We start from the raw sequence: 19,770 nt of genomic DNA on the forward strand, positions 1-19,770 counted from the left end.
AACTCAGCTTTCTAAAATAATGTGGTTAATCACAGTTCTTTCATGATTTAAGAGGAGGGGCAAATACTTTTTCACGCAGTGACAGGCAGGTTTGGACAGCTTTTTTCCCTTAATAAATGAAATAATAATTTCAAAACTGTATTTTGTATTTACTCGGGTTATCTTTGTGTAATATTAAAATTTGTTTGATCTGAATCTTTTAAGTGTGACAAATATGCAAAAAATAAAAAAAAACAGAAAGGGGGCAAAAACCTTTTCACGGCACTGTACCTGTACATGCCACTTCTGATCAATTTAATGTTCTTGCTTAAAGAGATAATTCACCTAAAAATGAAAATTCTGTCATTAATTACTCACCCTCATGTCATTCCAAACCTGTAAGACCTTCGTTCATCTTCGGAACACAAATTAAGATATTTTTGATCAAATCCAAGAGCTTTCTGACCCTCCATAGACAGCAATGCAACTAACACATTTAAGGCCCAGAAAGGTAGTAAGAACATTGTTAAAACAGCCCATGTGACATCAGTTCTTCAACCATAATTTTATGAAGCTACGAGAATAATTTTTGTGCGCAAAGAGAAAAAAAAAAAAGACTTTATTCAACAATTTCTTCTCTTCCGTGTCAGTCTCCACCACCATTCATGAGAGTACCACGACACATGCGTGAGGTGCTGCTGACGCAGGAGCCAGCACAAATAGAATTTGTGTTCCGAAGATGAACGAAGGTCTTACGGGTTTGGAACAACATGAGGGTGAGTAATTAATACAATTTTCATTTTTAGAATTTGTGTTCCGAAGATGAACGAAGGTCTTACGGGTTTGGAACATGAGGGTGAGTAATTAATGACACAATTTTCATTTTTGAGTGAACTATCCCTTTAAGTGTTAATTTCATAATGAACCCAAGTATTTAAAAAATCTTTCCAAACTTAGTGTCGTGTATATTGTATTTCTTCTTCATTTTATGGCACAACTTTGTTCTTCTTTGTTTGAAAAATTTCACAATCCTAAAACATTTCCAGCTATATTTTCAATATTTCAGATTTCAGACATCATTTCAGTACATCAATTCACACATACTATTACTATTATTTCTTTAGGTGTAAAAACATTTTACATGTAAAATGTTTGCTTAGAGTACCCAGAATGCATCTTTAGATGGTGCAATTACCTGAACCGCTCGTTTGAACTTCTCACAGAAAGAGTAGAAAATGGAGCAACACTCCTCTAGTTTGAACTGAGTTGGATCCTCACAGAAATACTCTGCTACCGAATCACTCACGGCAGAAAGGTTTTTGAAGGCCGCCTCTGTCTCCTTTAACCTGGTGTCTGCATTCTAAAAAAAAGAACAAAGAAAAGCTAAATTGTAGAAACTCTTATTTAACAATAACATTTGTGTCAGCACACCAATAGTCAATATACTCAATAGTGTGTTACAATACCTAGCGACTTTGGACAAAAAACTTGCATGCTCATATTTAGAGATAAACTAAACAGGTCTGGAGGACTTGTGACAAGGGCAGGACTTAGGGGGGCGGGGGCCCCTGGGCTTGAGGTTATGTTTGGGCCCTATACCTACACTACAAATGCCCTCAAATAGAACATCATTATGGAGTAACACAAAATACACAAACATATGCTTTGAGGTTCATAAATAGTACAATTAATATGCAACATGTCTAGGCTATAGTCAAAGTTTAAATGTAATATTAAATATTCATTATAATATAATAAACAGGATGTGTTCTCTCAGTTGAGAAATCAAAACCCTGAAATAACTTTGAGCAACAAAAATAAATAAAATAAAATAAAAATAATTGTCATATCTGTGTCCTCTTATGTCAGGTTCTTATTTAATTAATAAACTCAATCGAATAAAAAGACGTGCTGGCTATTAACAATCAATTGAAATCTCTATCAAACAATCAAATGAAATCACTATCAACAAAATTCATAGATGGACTGTGCATAATGTTAAGTTTAAATATAACATTTTAATGTAGAAATATTAAATGATTGCAAAAATGAAATAAGCTTAAAATATGAAACTTTAACCGCCAGTAGGTGGCAGCAAGTGACTTAATGAGTGAGTTGAATCAACCAATTCGTTTAAAAAGCCGATTCATTTAACTTTGCAAACGACTGAACTTATAGCCGGATTGAATCATTTGCTGGTCAGTGTAACACTAAGGAACAAAACACTGTTGTTCAGAGATGCAGCGGTTCTGTGGTTTTGTGTCTGAAAGTTACTCTGTAAGTTGTTGTTTATTGTACATTTGCGATCGTGCAGATATTAGAGAAAAAAAAACAGGACTCTTGTTTGTGTGATAGGCTAAGTCCTATATCATAGGCATAGCTATGTTCTAAAAACAGAAACTCATTAAATTGCTATTTTTTATTTAAAATCATTTTGATGACCCCATTGTGGCCTCGAAGGTCGTAGTTGTAAGCTGTAGCCCCGGCTGGCCCGTTTAGATCTTGTGTGCGCAGTGGAAATGCGGCTAATAATTTCTGAATTCTGACTGGCATATAACGAACAAATCAAACAAACGTAAACGGGCAAAGGCGGGGCCCCCTACAAGGCGGGGCCCATGGGCTGCAGCCCACTCAAGCCCAATGGTAAGTCCGGCCATGCTTGTGACGCATATAAAATGCCTCACCTGCAGAAAATCCCTCATCTGTTCTTCCAGATCTGGCTGTTTACTAGCATTCTGCTTTGCCACCTGGACTCTATTCACTTCCTTTTGGAAATCAGACTCGATTTCCTGCTTATGGATCCTGTATTGCAGAAGACAAAGAAAATAATTCACTCTTTTTTGCATTTTCAGTGCAATTTACTATTGAGCACAATAAGTTGAGCTTAACAGATCAATTGAAAGACTTTTGCTAAAGCAAGATTGAGATTCTATCTTCAATATATCAAATTGATAATGTTGCTTGTCTCCCAAGATACAAGAGGAAATTACTGAGTACTAGAATTTCATATAAGTTACAGTACCTAGAATTTCACATAATACATTTTATTGTTAAAATCAGTATTGTTAACTACAAATATAAAAGGTTTTTTTTATAAAGTTGGAAAAATATATATGAATATTAGATGAAAACTTAAAAAAATTAGAAATGTTGCTTTGGCAGCTAAGTGAAAGATTGAAGTGCAAGCACTAAAATTTCTACAACTAAAACTGATATATAATTAATATTTTACTTTAAAGCTTAAGAGAAATATTTTTAAAAATAACAAAAACAAATAAAAATGACAAAAGATCATACTGTAACAAAATGACTAAAACTTAAAATTAAAAAATAAAAATAAAAGCTATTCAAATTATAAATACCATAATTGTATATAAAGCATACTAAAATAACACTGGTTTTATTGTTAAAGCTTAATCAACAGATTTTTGTAATGTGTGTGTTTTTATAATCAGCTACAATTAATTTAAAACATAAAATAAATTAATTATAGAAAAGTGCAGTATTTTTTCAAACAGCAATGTGTGGCCTACCTTGCTGCATCTCCAATGTGCTGTAGCTGCTCTGGGAACTTCAGCAGCGATGCATCAATCTTCTGGGCTTGCTGTGGTAACAGACACATGAGAAAATAATTAAAATGGAAATAAAGCTGTGTTTCTTATGTGGCTCTAGCATCACAGTATAATATTAAACATCATAGCTACCATCGCAACATAGTGCATGAGGTTCATTCCAGGCTTGTTGGCTTTGGTATCTGCTAGTTTGAGAAGCGACATTATCCGGAATCCCACCGCGCTGCCAGCGTACCCTCCCTGGTGGACGTGAGGACAGAACGATTAGGATCTCAAGACAATGTAAACACACTCACATGTGCTGTGCATTATGCTGTTTTGAGGTTGAGCGACTTTAATCATTGTTAACAAGCGTCACTAGATACAGTGGCATGATTATACTCACAGAGTTCATGTAGTTCCCTGTCTTCAAGACCAGACGAATGACTGAATGTAGATCAGCACATTCCAGCAGCTCTGGAAATAATTTCATACATGGGTTCGGTGAAATAAAATAAATCACAAATACTAATAAACAAAGTACTACAGTATTAGCATGTTTTTGTACTTTTTTATGTTTCCTGGGAATCAAACTTAGTCATGCTCTTAGCGAATTACATAAATAGGATGAAGATTCAGTATGAAAGTAAAAAGTAAACTGTTAAAATTTCATAGGAAATGTCAGTACAATTTATTATTAAATTTAAAGTATATATATATATATATATATATATATATGCATACAGACAGACAGATAGACAGATACATATAATAATTCTAAATTATAAATATATATATATTAATAATAAGCAATTACTGAAAACTAGAAACAAGGTGTGACTTCCCTGCTTAAAAAAAAGGGAAGAGGGCATGTTGACTTATAGGTAATAGTAGACGGCTTCAAACGTATGTCAATCATACCTTGTCCAGCAGAGGTCATAACTGCAATAGAGTGATTCACTTCATCCATAAAATGGGGGAATTCCTCTTTGAGTACTAAACTGTTCAACCGTTCCTCATAGCTAGAGGAAGAACAAACAAAGAAATATAATCATGATGGTATATCTAAAGTTCACTCACATTTAGAGTAATTTGCAGTGACCTACAAATCCACTGTCTTGTATTGATAATCAATACCTGGCCACGGAGATAAAACATGAGCTGTACTGTGCAAATTGCTTAGTATTGAAGGTGCTCTGTGTACAGTTGTGTAAGTGTATTTGTCTTTCTGTGGCTGTATACACCCACCAAGGAACTTTGACAAGTTGTACCATGAACCGATCTGCCTCAGAGAGAGTTGAACAGTCTCCTTTAAAATCAAGAAGCTGACGCACCTAATGAAATGAAGCAAATGCAATACATTACAGTAAGCTTTCAGTTCAAATCAAATGAAAGTTCAGTTTGCAATTCATATTACACAATACACAAACGCATATTCAAGTGCCATTGTCACACTATCAAAGCCTTGGAATTGCTCAACAAGTGTAACTAAAGCCCTGATCCATATATTACACCCACCTCTCCATCCTCTGGCAGTAGTTTGCACAACTCCTTCAGTTTCCCAGTACCAAATCTTTCTCCTCTGCCGTTGATAACGTCATCAATCATTCCACTCACTGACCTGTGGAGAAAGATGTGGTAGAATTACAGATCAGGGCCTCCACAGACTATTTCAAGAGTTACAAAATCTCAGATTGTTCAGAGATTGAATGGAATTGGATCTCTGCTAATATCACTAAACCCCAGTCTTCCTTATGAAGGCAGATGCATTATGCAAAAATAAAATCAAATAGAATCAAATCAAATAAACGTTTAATATGCATCATACATTTTTTTTCTTATAATAGCTGCATAAAACATTATCATACTGTTTTAAAATACAAAATAAAAACACTATTGACATTTTAATATAAAATAAAAAAAATTTATATGCATCATATAAAAAATGTAATTTAATTTAATATAATTTATTTTAATTGTTTAATTTTTCTAACTTAAAATACTCTCTCCTATCCCAGTTTGACATGCAGTGACAACTAAGATATTTGTAGGTTAATTTTCCAGTAGTGTCAACACTGCTATTCTGTGGCGTGTCAACATTGCTCTGTTTGTTTGAGCGGCCCAACACAGCAACAGTGACTCAACCAATGGCGTGAGTTTGGGGGCGGAACTACCTGTTTGTCCATCCAACGGCAGCTGCAGGGAATATCTGAGAAACTTGTATGAAATCAATCAATACTTTCACCCCTAGTGGAACAGACACACTTCATCTTTAAGTAGACTGATAACATTGTAAAAACTCAATTCTAATTGAAGTTTGTTCATTGTTCTCCAAAACAAGTGGCACATCCGTAAGAACAGTATAGAGGAAGTGGGCGACATATGGACTTCCACACTGTGATTCATACTTCACCTTGTTCTGACTGCTACATACACTTAATCTCCGTTTCCTGGCCAACCATAAAACATACCGGGACTAGACAAGCCCATTCTTGCTTTTTTAGAGATACACACAAGCACACCAAACTGGTATCACAAGCTCTAGCACTAAAAGCTGATGTATTCAGTTAAACTGTCACAATCAACTAATCAATATCTGCGAAGAAACACTGTATGATTAAGGGAACCGCTGATGATGTAAATAATGCAAACCCCATCTTATCTTCACTCTTACTCTGGTAGAAAAGATATGGACTGCCTGATGTTGTCAGAAAAAAATTCATTTGGCTTGCAGAGACATGTGAGCAATCTATCGTATGACTACTGCGCGTTTCCACCCTAGGATCTGCTGATGAAATGGAGAGCTTTTCTTAATACACCTTCGTGATACACTCACCTTTTGAACAGCTTGAGGAAGATACCAATATTCATGTTCTTCTTGGAGTTGAGGATGGTCACCTGGCAAAGGAAAAAAAGCCATTATACTGTATGAATAATGGATGACAAAGACAGCTTTCAGACCAATTGTTTTTTTTATGTATATTACATCATTAACATAAATGTAAACAGATTGTACTAAGTATTTACTCCACCCTAAAGTTTTTCATCATTTATGAACTATGAAAAACTAATGATGATTTATGAATACCAACAACCCTGCCTATTAATTTCTTGCATTAAGAATAATCACCGGAACGTTGTGATGATGTGATTCAATGGTTGTAAAATTAGATGTTCTGCATCACAGTGTTTTTGAACTGAAAGCTATTCAATATCGGTGGAGTCCACCTTATGTAAACACTTACAGAAAAGAAGAAACCACTCCACCTTTAAAGAGAGTTCAGATCAAAGGACAAACATAGTCGAGTGGCGTCTATAAATGCCACATCATTGTCTTTTGAATGACTCTAAGCATTATTTGCAAGAGAAAGTTACATCAAATCTAGTAACTAGGATGTTTTTTTTCTGGCTGTGGGCCACAGCATGACAAATCATGATTACGACACTAAAATATGTCAAATCTTTCCAAGCAACATGCTGAGAAACAATCACATGGGATTTTTCTGGAAAACACGGCAGTCCTAATTTGAAATCACTGTTATTTAAATTTCCTTTTAGTAAACTTCTCATTTTCTTTATCTACCTGATTTTAGCAGTAGTTACCAATTAGTTCTGTATCATGTGAGGCAGAAGTAAAGCCAGTTTATAAATAGATGTTCTCTGACAAAATGTCATAACCTAGCCACCTTTTGCTGAAATTATTATGCAATATACTAAACTTACCAAAGAAGAGAGAGATTATGACAAAAATAGTAATTGATCCACAATAGCATGCATAATTTACACTATAAAAAGTGATAACGTGCAATTTTATTATAATTAATTAATTAATTAATTTTAAAAAACATTTAATGTTAAAATAAATTAATAGCATTTATTAATGTCAAAAGATTATTTTAGGTAAAACAATAAAAAAATTATTTTATAGATTTTATTTAAGTCAAAATGATAATTTAACATCACTGAATCAAACTAAATCCATTGGTTTACACAAAAAAACTAAAGGGTTAGATCATGTAGAATTAGCTTTAGTAATAATCTGCAGTACACTATGTGAAAGATAAATGACCATAAAGAAACGGTTTATGCAAAATTAGCTATTATGACACCTCCTGCATGCAGCATGAAAATATATGAAGCTTGAATCACCTTCAGCTCTGTAATCATTACTACAGGGACAATTATAAAGGCCAAAATAAACAGAAATTAAGTGAGGTTACAACTAACCAAAAGTCATCTCTATTACAGACTGCCTGGGACAGTCACTGACCCTACCCCAGTGACAAGCTTGATGTAAGCATATGCAAATCTCTCTGATGAAATGAGTCTGGAAACACCCACTTACTGTAAGCCTGCAGGTACAGAACAACTTTTCTGGCACATTCTACCTGAACTCACCATTTCGGGTCCTGAGGCATTGCTCGGGGACTGGCGTACACTGCGGCGGTTTGTGGCCTGGATCTGCTTCTGATCATTGCGGCTGAATAACTCCTCCATACGTTTGGTGTCCAACTCAAACTCACTGTTCTTCTCAGCCGTCCATATGTTGTGTTTGCCAAGCACAGTGTCCTTAGGTATGGCCTCCCAATTGAAATTACGCATTCTAGAGGCCCGCATTGGGCCTCTGGTAAATGGGCCTGCACCAGAGAAGAGGGCAGGGGGGGGAGGAGGAGGAGGTGGGGCATTAGGTGGTGGTGGTGGCGGCGGCGGTGGTGGTATCATGATTTTGATGTCACTTGCAAAGATTCTGCTGCATCATCCCTTTAAAGAAAAGCCAGAAAAAGAAACCATATGGAAACTGTGTGTCTACAATATGTTAATATATGCTGTCTTTCAGCTGAAAACGGAAGAATTAGTGTAGGGAAGTTAACCAAGAAACTCTAGGTAATAAGCATTGGTGAGAACATACTAACAAAACCATGATAGAAAATACAGGTTTTCAAGTTTACATGACCTCTTTCTTTTATGCAAAGACTGTCAGTGTATAAATAAAAAATATATAACTAATAGAATATATATATATATATATAGTTAGGTTAATTCCTCCACAATATCTGCAGGAACTTTTTAAAGCTTAAAAACTTCTCTCAGTACCATGGTTGTTGTTGTTTTTTTTTACCACAGTTCACTGATGGTAATAATATGGTAGCCTACTCTGTACTCCAGGCCTATACATACATTTCAATATAAAACTGCTTATATGATACTGTAAAGTATTATAATAACCTACTCCATGAAAAAAAGACTTTATCGCCCAAGGTCTTTTTGGTAAAACCTGATTGTCCATGTCCATTGTATTTTATGGTAACACCTTGGTAGCTTTGTATTTTGAATTCATAGAAATGATTAACTTACTCGTTTTGAGAGGTATCCAGACGTCCCCCAAAAGAAACTACTGTCTGACACTATCCGAAATTACTTTGGCTATGTACTCCAAACGGGAAAAACATGCTCCACGTTACTGTCACACGGGACTGTTGGTTACTGCATAGCCAGCCGTTCAGCGGAAGAGTGATGTTGCAATCATCTGCTCTCTTACCTGTAGCTCACGCCCAGAACTCGTCAGCGCTTGTTTCAGACGTAATCCCTCTGTCATTCAAATTTCAGAAAGTACCATGTAAATGGGTAATCACCCAACTTATTATAACCGCGAGTACCGTTAGAAACTGAAAGCTGGGCTGTTTACTTGTACAGTTACTTTGGGTAAAGGCCGTTTCACACGGGTTAATGTTTCAATGGGGAAAATAGACAACCAACCATAAAATCCCTCAAACCTTACCTCATTAAAGAATCAGAATTTTTACAGACATTTTTTTTAAATGAAATGTCTACGTGTATTTTAATGTCGAGGGGTGATGAGTAATTTTTGTAAAATATTGTACATTTTAGAAGAAACCCATAGCAAATCAGAGAAGTTTTTATTTTCTTGACTAAAACCAAGTTAAATATCAATTTATGTAGGCTAGTCAACTAGTCAAAGTTTGAAGATGCTGCTCAGAAACTAAGCCTGGCTGCCATGTGGCAGTAAAAGTAAGAGAGACACATAAGGCAAGATAAATTTCACTCATTAGATTCTATCGCTTTCAAATGTGTTTTAATTTCATAGATAGGACTTCACAAATTTACATAAATATAAATATATTATTATTAACCTTCTTATGACACATACCGTGAGCATTCTTTTTTTCATTCTTTTACCATGACCCAATCCTCTTTCAAACAACCTTACGTTAAAAACAAACACACAAGCACAACATTCATTCCTTTTGACTCTACTCTATGATAAAACAAAGTATATAAACTGGCCTGCGAGGTGCTCACTGGATATGGAACAGTTTTGTGAATATGACTATGAATGCCTCAGAAAATTTTAAAGTTTTTACAGAAAGTGAGTTATGTGATTGATTTGTATTGTAATTTTGCGACATATTACTTTGAATGTATAGGAGATAGTTAAGGCAGCTGTAAAATGTAACCACAGATAGTTTCCATAAGCCATTTGGATAAAATTAATATTTATTTCAAGCCTTTCTGGGCATATTTCCAAGGTTTGGCAACTTAAAAACAACTACTTCTTTTGTCTTAATCATTCATACGAATCACTTTTACATCCCCGTCCATCCATTTTCGGGTTTCCATGTTTGAGTGTGTCTTTACATTGACAAAGTGATCACTGTTCCTCAAGCCACGACGGCTTGTCAGAACCTGGTGGCTTCAATTTCACATTGAACTGTCTGAGAGTCTGTTCCAGCTGCTGCTGGTTTCCAGCAAAATACGCAGAGACAGCATTATGAAACAGTAGGAGCTGCTTGTGCATCACCTTTACCTGGAAAGTTAAAATATTAAAACTGAGTAATATTTGTGACTTACGAAATAAAAAAGTTGAACAATATGGATTTCAACATGGTACCTTATTCTCCTCCAAAAACTTGAGCTTGATGCTGACATCACTGTGCAGTCGTTCATACTTGTCTTTATGGATTTGGTACTGCTGTTGAGCTATCTCAATGCACACCATGGCTGCAGCGTCCCGCGGACCCGCGCTCAACTCCTCCAGGTCGGTTCTATAGGCATCGAATTCCAGTCTGAAACATCAGTACTCATTAGTATAAGCTGGTTCAATAAACCTATATAACTAATCCTAGGATAAAAAAAGAAATTCTCCTTGATGTACAGGCTGCAAATCCCTTGATATCATAATTAGAGCTGTCAGATTAACATGCTGTGAAAAAGAAAATTCTGTCATTTACTCGCTGAATTGTTCCAAACTTGTATGACTTTTTCTGCTGGGGAACATAAAATCGGGGAAGTCGTGGCCTAATGGTTAGAGAGTCGGACTCGTAACCCAAAGGTTGCGAGTTCGAGTCTCAGGTCCAGCAGGAATTGTAGGTGGGGGGAATGTACAGCGCTCTCTTCCACCTTCAATACCACGACTGAGGTGCCCTTGAGCAAGGCACCGAACCCCAACTGCTCCCCGGGCACCGCAGCATAAATGGCTGCCCACTGCTCCGGGTGTGTGTTCACGGTGTGTGTGTGTGTGTGTTCACTGCTGTGTGTTCACTGCACTTAGGATGGGATAAATGCAGAGCACTAATTCCTAGTATGGGTAACCATACTTGGCCACATGTCACGTCACTTTCACTTTCAAAAGAGGATATTCTGAAGAATCACAAGCTCTTTTGGTTACCATTTACTTCCATTGTGTGGACCAAAAATGTGATTCTTATGATTCATGTTGTGGAAAAAAAAAAATGAACAAGACATGACGCAAAAGTGATTGCCAGAAAGTGTTGTGTGTAAATGCCGACTTCAGACAGATTGACAAACTCAGTTGCAAAACAAATTCTAGTGATACGCTTATGTTAAATGAAACTGAAATAAACCAATACATTAACTTCTAAAGCCCTTTTTTGTAATGTATATTCAATTATATACTTGTGTTCTGCAATAAATGTAAAAAGTTTTTGATCCATCCTCATTTGGGGGGTTCTTATCTTAGCAATTAATTACATGATGTACAGATTGATAAAAAAAAAAAAAATCAAATCAGATCAAATAAAAAAATAAAACATATTTGTGTGAGAATGTATATGTTAATTTGATTAATCAATCTGTATATCATGTAATTAATTTGCAGAATTTTTTAATATCAAACTTTTGATACCTTGCATTCTCATATATATTGATGGTCATGAGTGTGTCCTCCATGGTTTTGTTGACTAATGTATTAATGCTGGACACAAAGAAATTGATGGCACCCAGGAGCGTCTCTCCATTCTTGCATAGCAGTCTTTGTGTCTCTGCATTATAGCCAAACTCATCCTGGAAAAGTTAAAAAAGTTAAAGTTGAGGATAACGTTATTTATACAGCTATTAAACCATCAAATAGAGTAAAGGCATATTCGTGTTATATTAAAATCTTGTGGAAACAAAAATTTTCACAAATTTTGAGAAAAATGTTTATGTATGTATATATGTAAGCTGCAATGTAATGAAAGCAAAATCTACTCTAGATATAAATATCAATATAAATATAAATATACAATACAAGATACTGTTTTGGACAGTATGTCTTTTTCGTCTTACCGAACTGTCTATAAGGCAAAAAAGTGCTGGTAATTCTTTCGTTTGCAAAAACCATTAAAAATGGGACACTATGTTAAGATTCAGTGGCGATATGTAACCAAACGGCAAAAAAATTATTAGTACCTGCAATTCTGGAGATTTCTGGCTAAGATCAGCAAAGGTGTCTCCAAGAGCCTGCTGAGTCTGCACCATGTTGTTGAAGTGGCTGGTGAGCTCACGTGCTAGTCTCAGAATACACTCGTATTTCATCTTAGTCTCTCGTAGCACATCAATCTGAGCCTCAAGCTCCAGGTCCACCGTCTTTGAGCCACGACCGAAGCGCTCCGAAAACATCTGTTTTGTGCACTGGTAAAGAAAGGAAGGCAAGATACATATGAATCCCTACACAGATTATTTTTATAAAGCCTAAATAACTACAGATATAATAAAAAAAATACTTGTGGTAAGATTAAAAAAATATTAAAATAAATGAATACTTTTATGAAGCAAGGATAAGTTCGATTGCTCAAAGGTGACAGTAAAGACATTTATAATGATACAAAATTGTCTATTTTTATATATTTTCTGGTCAATAAAGAATCCTAAATGTATCACAATTTCCTAAAAATATAAAGCGCAGCACAATTGTTTTCAACATTGATAATAATAAATGTTTCCTGAGCACCAAATCAGCATATTAGAATGATTTCTGAAGGATCATGTGACACTGAAGACTGGAGTAATGATTCTGAATATTCAGTTTTGTCATAACAGCAATATATACATTTTAAAATCTGTTAAAGTAAAAAACAAAACAAAAACAGTTATTTAAAATTGTAATAACATTCCACAATATTACTGTTTTTTACTGTATTTTTGAATAAATAAATTCAGCCTTGGTGAACATGAGATTTCTTTTAAAAACATGAAACTACTGTACCTTGTACGTGTTAATGCTCCACTTTTTCATGCTGTCAAATTTCTCTACAGCTACTCCTCTTGTGGCCTCCTCTGACATCATGGATGGGTTGCTGTTGCTGTGGTGCATACTGGGAGCTGAGAGTACAAAATGTAGGTACTTTTATTATAAATAGGGCACCATACCAAAATACACAATATAATTTCATTCTGGTTTTGAATATCACAACCCAGTTGTGTCTATAAAGGTCACAACACTGACTTTATAGTCATCTCATGTAATGGACCATTATCAAAGTAGAGACTTCAAAATTCGGTGTATAACCAATCATCTTTTATTCCTGAGACTGAAAAATGAATAGGGACAAGAATAAAAGGTGTGATGACAGTAAATGAGTAATGACTGATAATTATGGGCAGTGACAGGAGGCAGTGAGGAGGCCCTGAGATACCTGGGTAATGTCCTGGCTGGTTTGCTATCCGACTGGCAGCTGAATGGCTGGGAGTGATGCCCCTGGATTTGGAGCGGATGTCTGAAATGAATGAATAACAGTGGACGGGTGGAGGAATGGGATGGAGGGTTAGTTTAAGTGAAAGGCCATTAGGGAAATTACAATATTTAGTGCTTTGTAGTAATATGGATGAGTAATGCACATGAACTGGGTGGGACGATGATTATTCTGTAGTGGAGATTTTAGTAAACATAATCAAATGCATAATGATTTCATAGATTGAATAATCAAAATGTATCAGACAATAATAATATTGGTGATTATGATGTATGCATGAACCATTATGATGTTTTATCAAAAATGAACAGTGGATGCTTAAAAGGAAACGTTTTATTAAGGACAAGGTGACCAAAAGAGATAAAAGTTGGAAGTAGAGGATGAAAACGAAAACAAGACTGCTGCTAAAAGACTGACTTTGTACAGTGATGGTCAGCATAAATGTGTTAATAAATTGCGGCAATTAAAATGAATACAGTATATACAAACTCCCATTGGTTGGCAAGATTCTTTCAATGTTTTTTCAAAGTTTCTTATGCTCACTGAGGCTGCATTTATTTGATCAAAAATACAGTAAAAACTGTTCTATTGTTGAATATTATTTAAATTTAAAATAACTCTTTTCTATTTTAATATATTTTAAAATGTCATTTATTCCTGGGTTGGTAAAACTGAATCTTCAGCAGTCATTACTCCAGTTATCAGTGTCACATGTTTAGAAAATGACAACTTACTCTTGCTGTCAATTTTCAATATATTAAGTAGACAGCGGAGACCAGGACAACTAGATGAGCCCCAGATACAGATCCCCTGTAAAGACCTTGTCTCAGACAACCACCGGGACAAGACCACAGGAACCAGATGATTCCTCTGCACAATGTGACTTTGCTGCAGCCTGAAATTGAACTGCTGGTTTTGTCTGGCCAGAGGAGAACTGGCCCCCCGACTGAGCCTGGTTTCTCCCAAGGTTTTTTCTCCATTCTGTCACCGATGGAGTTTTGGTTCCTTGCCGCTGTCGCCTCTGGCTTGCTTAGTTGGGGACACTTCATTTCCAGCGATATCGTTGACTTGATTGCAAATGATTGCAAAGATACTATTTAAACTGAACTGAGCTGGATGATGACATCACTGAATTCAATGATGAACTGCCTTTAACTGAAAAATTAGTGTTTACTATTGTCATTTTGCATTATTGACACACTATTTTCCTAATTAATGCTGTTCAGTTGATTTGGCACAATCTGTATTGTTAAAAGAGCTATATAAATAAAGGTGACTTGACTTGACTTGACTAAGTCACTTTAGTTTCAACTTAATTGTTTTAATTACTTCACAAATTTCAGAGGACAATAACAACATAAAGGCTCTTCTAATAAATAGACCAATCAGAATGGTTATTGAAATGACACAACATAAAAAATAAATTTATATAATAAAAAAAAAAATTCCTCCTGGACCGCCACTGACTGCGTCAGTTAGGTTTGTATTCTGGCATGCCTATTAGTGCCGTGTTAATGTGTTAAGGCCAGTCATGTTATTAAGCATAAAGAAACACCATTAAAGGAATTATTGTGCATTCCACATTTCAAATATATCAGCTCACAAACATTTTTGTTAAAAACATGTCTACAGTCAATTTAAAACAAACAAACAAACAAGAGGTTTATGTTGCATAAGCAAACATGCATCCACCATGCGACTGTCCTCAGCACCCTGTAGAAAAAAGCCAAACGTTTGCTGTTAAAATGCTGACAAACACATTTTACACCACGGGAGAGAGAGGAAGCTGTAGGGACAAAGATTCTAAAATAAGAACTTCTGTCAAGTTAGCATGCATATACAGTACACAGACACCTGGTTTGGGCGCGTTGCCACATCTTCTGTCAAAATACTCCGGGTTGAAACGTATAGATGGTCCTAAACATATACGTCAGCAAAGATGTAAGCTGAACCTTGCCAGGCACATGACTTAGATGCTGCATCAAATCCGATGCAGAATCAGAATCGGACACTTGAGTTATTCAGGTGCTCTTTACCTTTGATGGAACTGGTGGGTATGATGCCCTCTGCTGCCCCTCCGTAGCCTCCAGACACAATGCTGGTTTCATTCAGGTTTGGTCCAGACACCATCACCTGCTGCAAGTCCTGAATATGATGGGATTTAATATCACAGAATATAACAATCTCTAGCAAAGAGACAAAAAACACATTTACCACAAACTGGGCACGTTAGGTGGAGAAAACACAAATGGGTATCAAAAGTGAGGATGGAGCAGTGTTATATTGGTACTATTTATATACTATTGTAATGTTTATTAATATATTGGAGTTTGTTTGTATTTTCAGTTTTCATTTTAATTTTGCTTTGTCATTTTTTTATATTCCTGATTAGCTTTTTTGTTAAAAGTAATTTCAGCATTCAACTAAAACTTCCATAATATTTATCTAATAATTACATTTAATGTAATCTTTTTCATTTACCAAAAATTATTTTGTAAAGTTTTCGTTTTAATCAACAATTAGAAGACTGGGATGATGACAAGAAGAAATAAGCACACAAAATTCTAAATTATCCTTTAAAAACCCTTTATATATTGTGTTTATATACTAGACTAAATTTAAAAACCCTTTATATATTGTGTTTATATACTAGACTAAAAGCTTATTTCTACTTAAAAATACAAACTTATATCAATATTAAAGCCTTGCCTTCTCAAAACCTTTAAAAATGTGTCAATTCAAAAAGCTGGCTGAGAAATCTATCAATTAACTAGACATTCTTAGTTCAAGGGAAATCCTATTAGGAACAGTCACAATAAAACATATGCAAATTGATCTACTGTATTTGTATGACTGTTTTCCATGTCTCTGCTTGACTTGTCTGTTCCAGTAAACACCCATGATAAGTCAATGACTACTATGTGTGCAACTATGCAAACCATCAACCACACTAAATCAAAGGGAATGGGGCTCCAACATACAGGGACACCCACAAACTCTCCCTCACCATGGCCACTGGCAGTGTGCCTACAATTTCATCTAAGCTCCCACCAATCTGTGCACCCTGTGACATGAAGAAACATAAAATGTGAAGACAGTGTCAAAAACAGATGGTGAGACAGATACGTACAGAAGACAAACATGTGCTGAAATAACCGAAAACAACCGGGCCACACGACTTAAATTAACAGTTTCTATATTTACAACAGCTCATTAATGTGTGATTAAGTCAACTGTTCAAGGCCTCTCAGAGCCTGCCACACGATATCCACAGGAACAGGATGTCACATCACATTCAGATGTGGTTCATGGCATAACTGAATGGCAGGCCTGAAAATAGGATGCTCATTTTCCTCATTAGGTTTGATGGACAGTGGATACACACCTGCTCAAGACTGTCATCCTCAGCCGTCCTGCTGTCCCCATTGCTGTTGATGGGGATTTCCATAGTGGCGGCTTTGCTCAAAATACTATCTGTCATGATGAATATCTACAAGAAAAGACACATTGCAGATGAGAACGACAGAACTACAGACACACGGACGGACGGACGGACATAGATAGATAGATAGATAGATAGATAAATGAAAATGGATAAACAGAAAGATAGATATAGACAGATAAAAAGACAGACAGACAGACAGACAGACAGACAGATAGATAGATAGATAGATAGATGAAAATGGATAAACAGAAAGATAGATATAGACAGATAAAAAGACAGACATACAGACAGACAGACAGACAGATAGATAGATAGATAGATAGATGAAAATGGATAAACAGAAAGATAGATATAGACAGATAAAAAGACAGACATACAGACAGACAGACAGACAGACAGATAGATAGATAGATAGATAGATAGATAGATAGATATAAACAGAAAGATAGATATAGAGAGATAAAAAGACAGACATACAGACAGACAGACAGACAGACAGATAGATAGATAGATAGATAGATAGATAGATGAAAATGGATAAACAGAAAGATAGATATAGAGAGAAAAGAAAGAAAGAAAGAAAGAAAGACAGACAGACAGACAGATAGATAGACAGATAGATAGATGAAAATGGATAAACAGAAAGATAGATATAGAGAGAAAAGAAAGAAAGAAAGAAAGACAGACAGACAGACAGACAGACAGACAGACAGATAGATAGATAGATGAAAATGGATAAACAAAGATAGATATAGAGAGAAAAGAAAGAAAGACAGACAGACAGACAGACAGATAGATGAAAATGGATAAACAGAAAGATAGATATAGACAGATAGACAGATAGAAAGAAAGACAGACAGACAGACAGACAGACAGACAGACAGACAGACAGACAGACAGACAGACAGACAGACACAGACAGATAAAAATGGATAAACAGAAAGATAGATATAGACAGATAAAAAGAAAGAAAGACATACAGACAGACAGATAGACAGATAGATAGATAGATAGATAGATAGATAGATGAAAATGGATAAACAGAAAGATAGATATAGACAGATAAAAAAAAGAAAGAAAGACAGACAGACAGACAGACAGACGTCTGACAGATAGATAGATAGATAGATAGATAGATAGACCACAATAATACATTACAATTACCGGTTGTATTCTTCATACACGTAGTAAAAAAAACTCTGTCGTCTAATACCACATGAATACTATAGTAAAAGGCTTTAACGAAACATTGTGCGCTGTAATATATACGTATAAATAAAGAAGTGATAAATAAATTCACAATACCGGACGCACAAAGGACGTCCTATCATAAAATCAATATTATACATTGCATGCTATAGGCCAGCCGTTAAGCAGGACCCATGCAAAAACAGACAAGCAAATTATATTGTAGGCATCGGTTGAAATTGTGTCCTGAACCAAAGGGGTCGGAATGGATTATACTCAATACTACAGTCAGTGTGAACAGACGCCATGACGCGATTCGGCCGGAGCAGGTCAGGCTGCGCAGCTACGTGTCACATCGGGACAGAAGAGAGGATGCTTGACCTACGCGATCCATCTGCTGCAGCTTTACTTACCTGTTTGCCGTCTCAACCGCTGAACCGAACCGCCCGCACCGCATTTAAGATTATTCCATGATGAAAATGCTATTTGTGTGTGTTTTTAATGGATGTCTGGAGGGCAAATAATCTCCACAGGCTCCTCTGACAATCCTCTTGGTCGCTCGGTAACGCAAATCCTCTCCGTTCTCTCCAAACGGAAGTGACGACGTGACATTCTTCAGGGTAACTGTAGCGTCGCCGCGTTACTTTGGAATAAACAGCAGTACTTTTATTCATTCTCACACAAAATACAATCCAAATAGAAATAATAATTTGTGCAAAGGTTAAATGTGATAACGTAGCCTTGTGATTAATAGAGGTTTTCTGCTGTACTCAGTATGACCAGAAGGTGTCGGTATTACTTCAGAAATGTAAGCATCATTTTGGCAGGGCTCTGGTGAATAGCGCTAGTTGTTGTTGTTAATGAACCCATTACTGCTGTAACTTACTGAAAGCATTCTCTCTCAATACTTGTGCAAAATAATATGTATGCCTATACACATGCGTTACATATATTGATGTATTGTTCTTTTGTACTATTTATTTATTTACCTGTTAATTTATATAGCATCACATGAAGCACATTTTTAGGTACCCGACTTTTTTTTATGTTGTTACAGCTTTACATTTGATTGCGCTTTTCTGCACTGGGCCAACAAAGCCAGATTTTTTTTTTCACAAGAAAACTAAAGTATATGCATTCATTTTAGTCTATGCATGTAGCATGTGTCTCCTTTAATAAAGAGTGAAGATCTACATTTATTTTATTATTTTTTTTAGTCATTTATTAGATGCTTTTATCCAAAGCGACTTACAAATGAGGACAACATAAGCAATCAATTGTAGTATTAAAACAACTAAAAACCGATCCAAAACTAAAAGCTAAAACTTTATAAATACTACCTACTACCAAACATTTTAAAAATAAAGAGATTAAATAAAAATGACAAATGCATACAACAAAATTTCAAAACCTAACATTTAAATGAAAAACAAACGATAAAGCTAAAAACAATTAAAAATATTAAAGAACAAAAGGTATAAGAGTATAATAATGATTCTAACATAACACTAAGCCAAACACCAAAAAAACAACTACATATATGTGTTACAACCACACACACATACATATATACTGTATATGTACATACACATTTATAAATTCAATATATATATAT

General features: G+C 35.5%; 2 protein-coding genes across 5 annotated transcripts in view; both read right to left on the reverse strand.

The window, feature by feature from the left end:
• The window catches only part of fhdc4 (FH2 domain containing 4), a 12,627-nt gene extending 3,580 nt beyond the window's left edge, over positions 1-9,047 (reverse strand). The window contains exons 1-11 of the mRNA XM_016568484.1: positions 8,886-9,047; positions 7,929-8,291; positions 6,367-6,428; positions 5,049-5,151; positions 4,779-4,864; positions 4,452-4,552; positions 3,937-4,007; positions 3,684-3,791; positions 3,513-3,583; positions 2,664-2,781; positions 1,175-1,339 (exon numbers count right to left, since the gene is read on the reverse strand). Coding sequence (XP_016423970.1) covers positions 1,175-1,339; positions 2,664-2,781; positions 3,513-3,583; positions 3,684-3,791; positions 3,937-4,007; positions 4,452-4,552; positions 4,779-4,864; positions 5,049-5,151; positions 6,367-6,428; positions 7,929-8,252 — 1,209 coding nt within the window. The 5' untranslated portion in view covers positions 8,253-8,291; positions 8,886-9,047. The remainder of the gene's footprint in view (positions 1-1,174; positions 1,340-2,663; positions 2,782-3,512; positions 3,584-3,683; positions 3,792-3,936; positions 4,008-4,451; positions 4,553-4,778; positions 4,865-5,048; positions 5,152-6,366; positions 6,429-7,928; positions 8,292-8,885) is intronic.
• A 481-nt stretch (positions 9,048-9,528) lies between these two features.
• arfip2a (ADP-ribosylation factor interacting protein 2a) lies at positions 9,529-18,821 on the reverse strand. Of its 4 annotated transcripts, XM_016568495.1 has the most exons (11): positions 18,569-18,821; positions 16,908-17,012; positions 16,530-16,586; positions 15,559-15,667; positions 15,377-15,439; positions 13,466-13,546; positions 13,036-13,151; positions 12,240-12,461; positions 11,695-11,852; positions 10,441-10,615; positions 9,529-10,356 (listed from the first exon to the last, which is right to left on the reverse strand). In XM_016568495.1, the coding sequence occupies exons 2-11, from the start codon at positions 17,001-17,003 to the stop codon at positions 10,201-10,203; spliced, it is 1,233 nt and encodes a 410-aa protein (XP_016423981.1). In that variant the 5' UTR covers positions 17,004-17,012; positions 18,569-18,821; the 3' UTR covers positions 9,529-10,200. The 4 variants fall into 4 exon arrangements, with proteins under 4 accessions (XP_016423981.1, XP_016423988.1, XP_016424003.1 ...); XM_016568502.1 differs by lacking the exon at positions 16,530-16,586 and having other exon boundaries at positions 9,530-10,356; positions 18,569-18,818; XM_016568509.1 differs by lacking the exon at positions 15,377-15,439 and having other exon boundaries at positions 9,531-10,356; positions 18,569-18,816.
• Positions 18,822-19,770: the final 949 nt, after the last annotated feature.

The sequence above is a fragment of the Sinocyclocheilus rhinocerous genome, unplaced genomic scaffold (assembly GCF_001515625.1).
Source record: "Sinocyclocheilus rhinocerous isolate Xijiao unplaced genomic scaffold, SAMN03320098_v1.1 scaffold1965, whole genome shotgun sequence".
In the NCBI taxonomy this organism is placed as follows: domain Eukaryota; kingdom Metazoa; phylum Chordata; class Actinopteri; order Cypriniformes; family Cyprinidae; genus Sinocyclocheilus; species Sinocyclocheilus rhinocerous.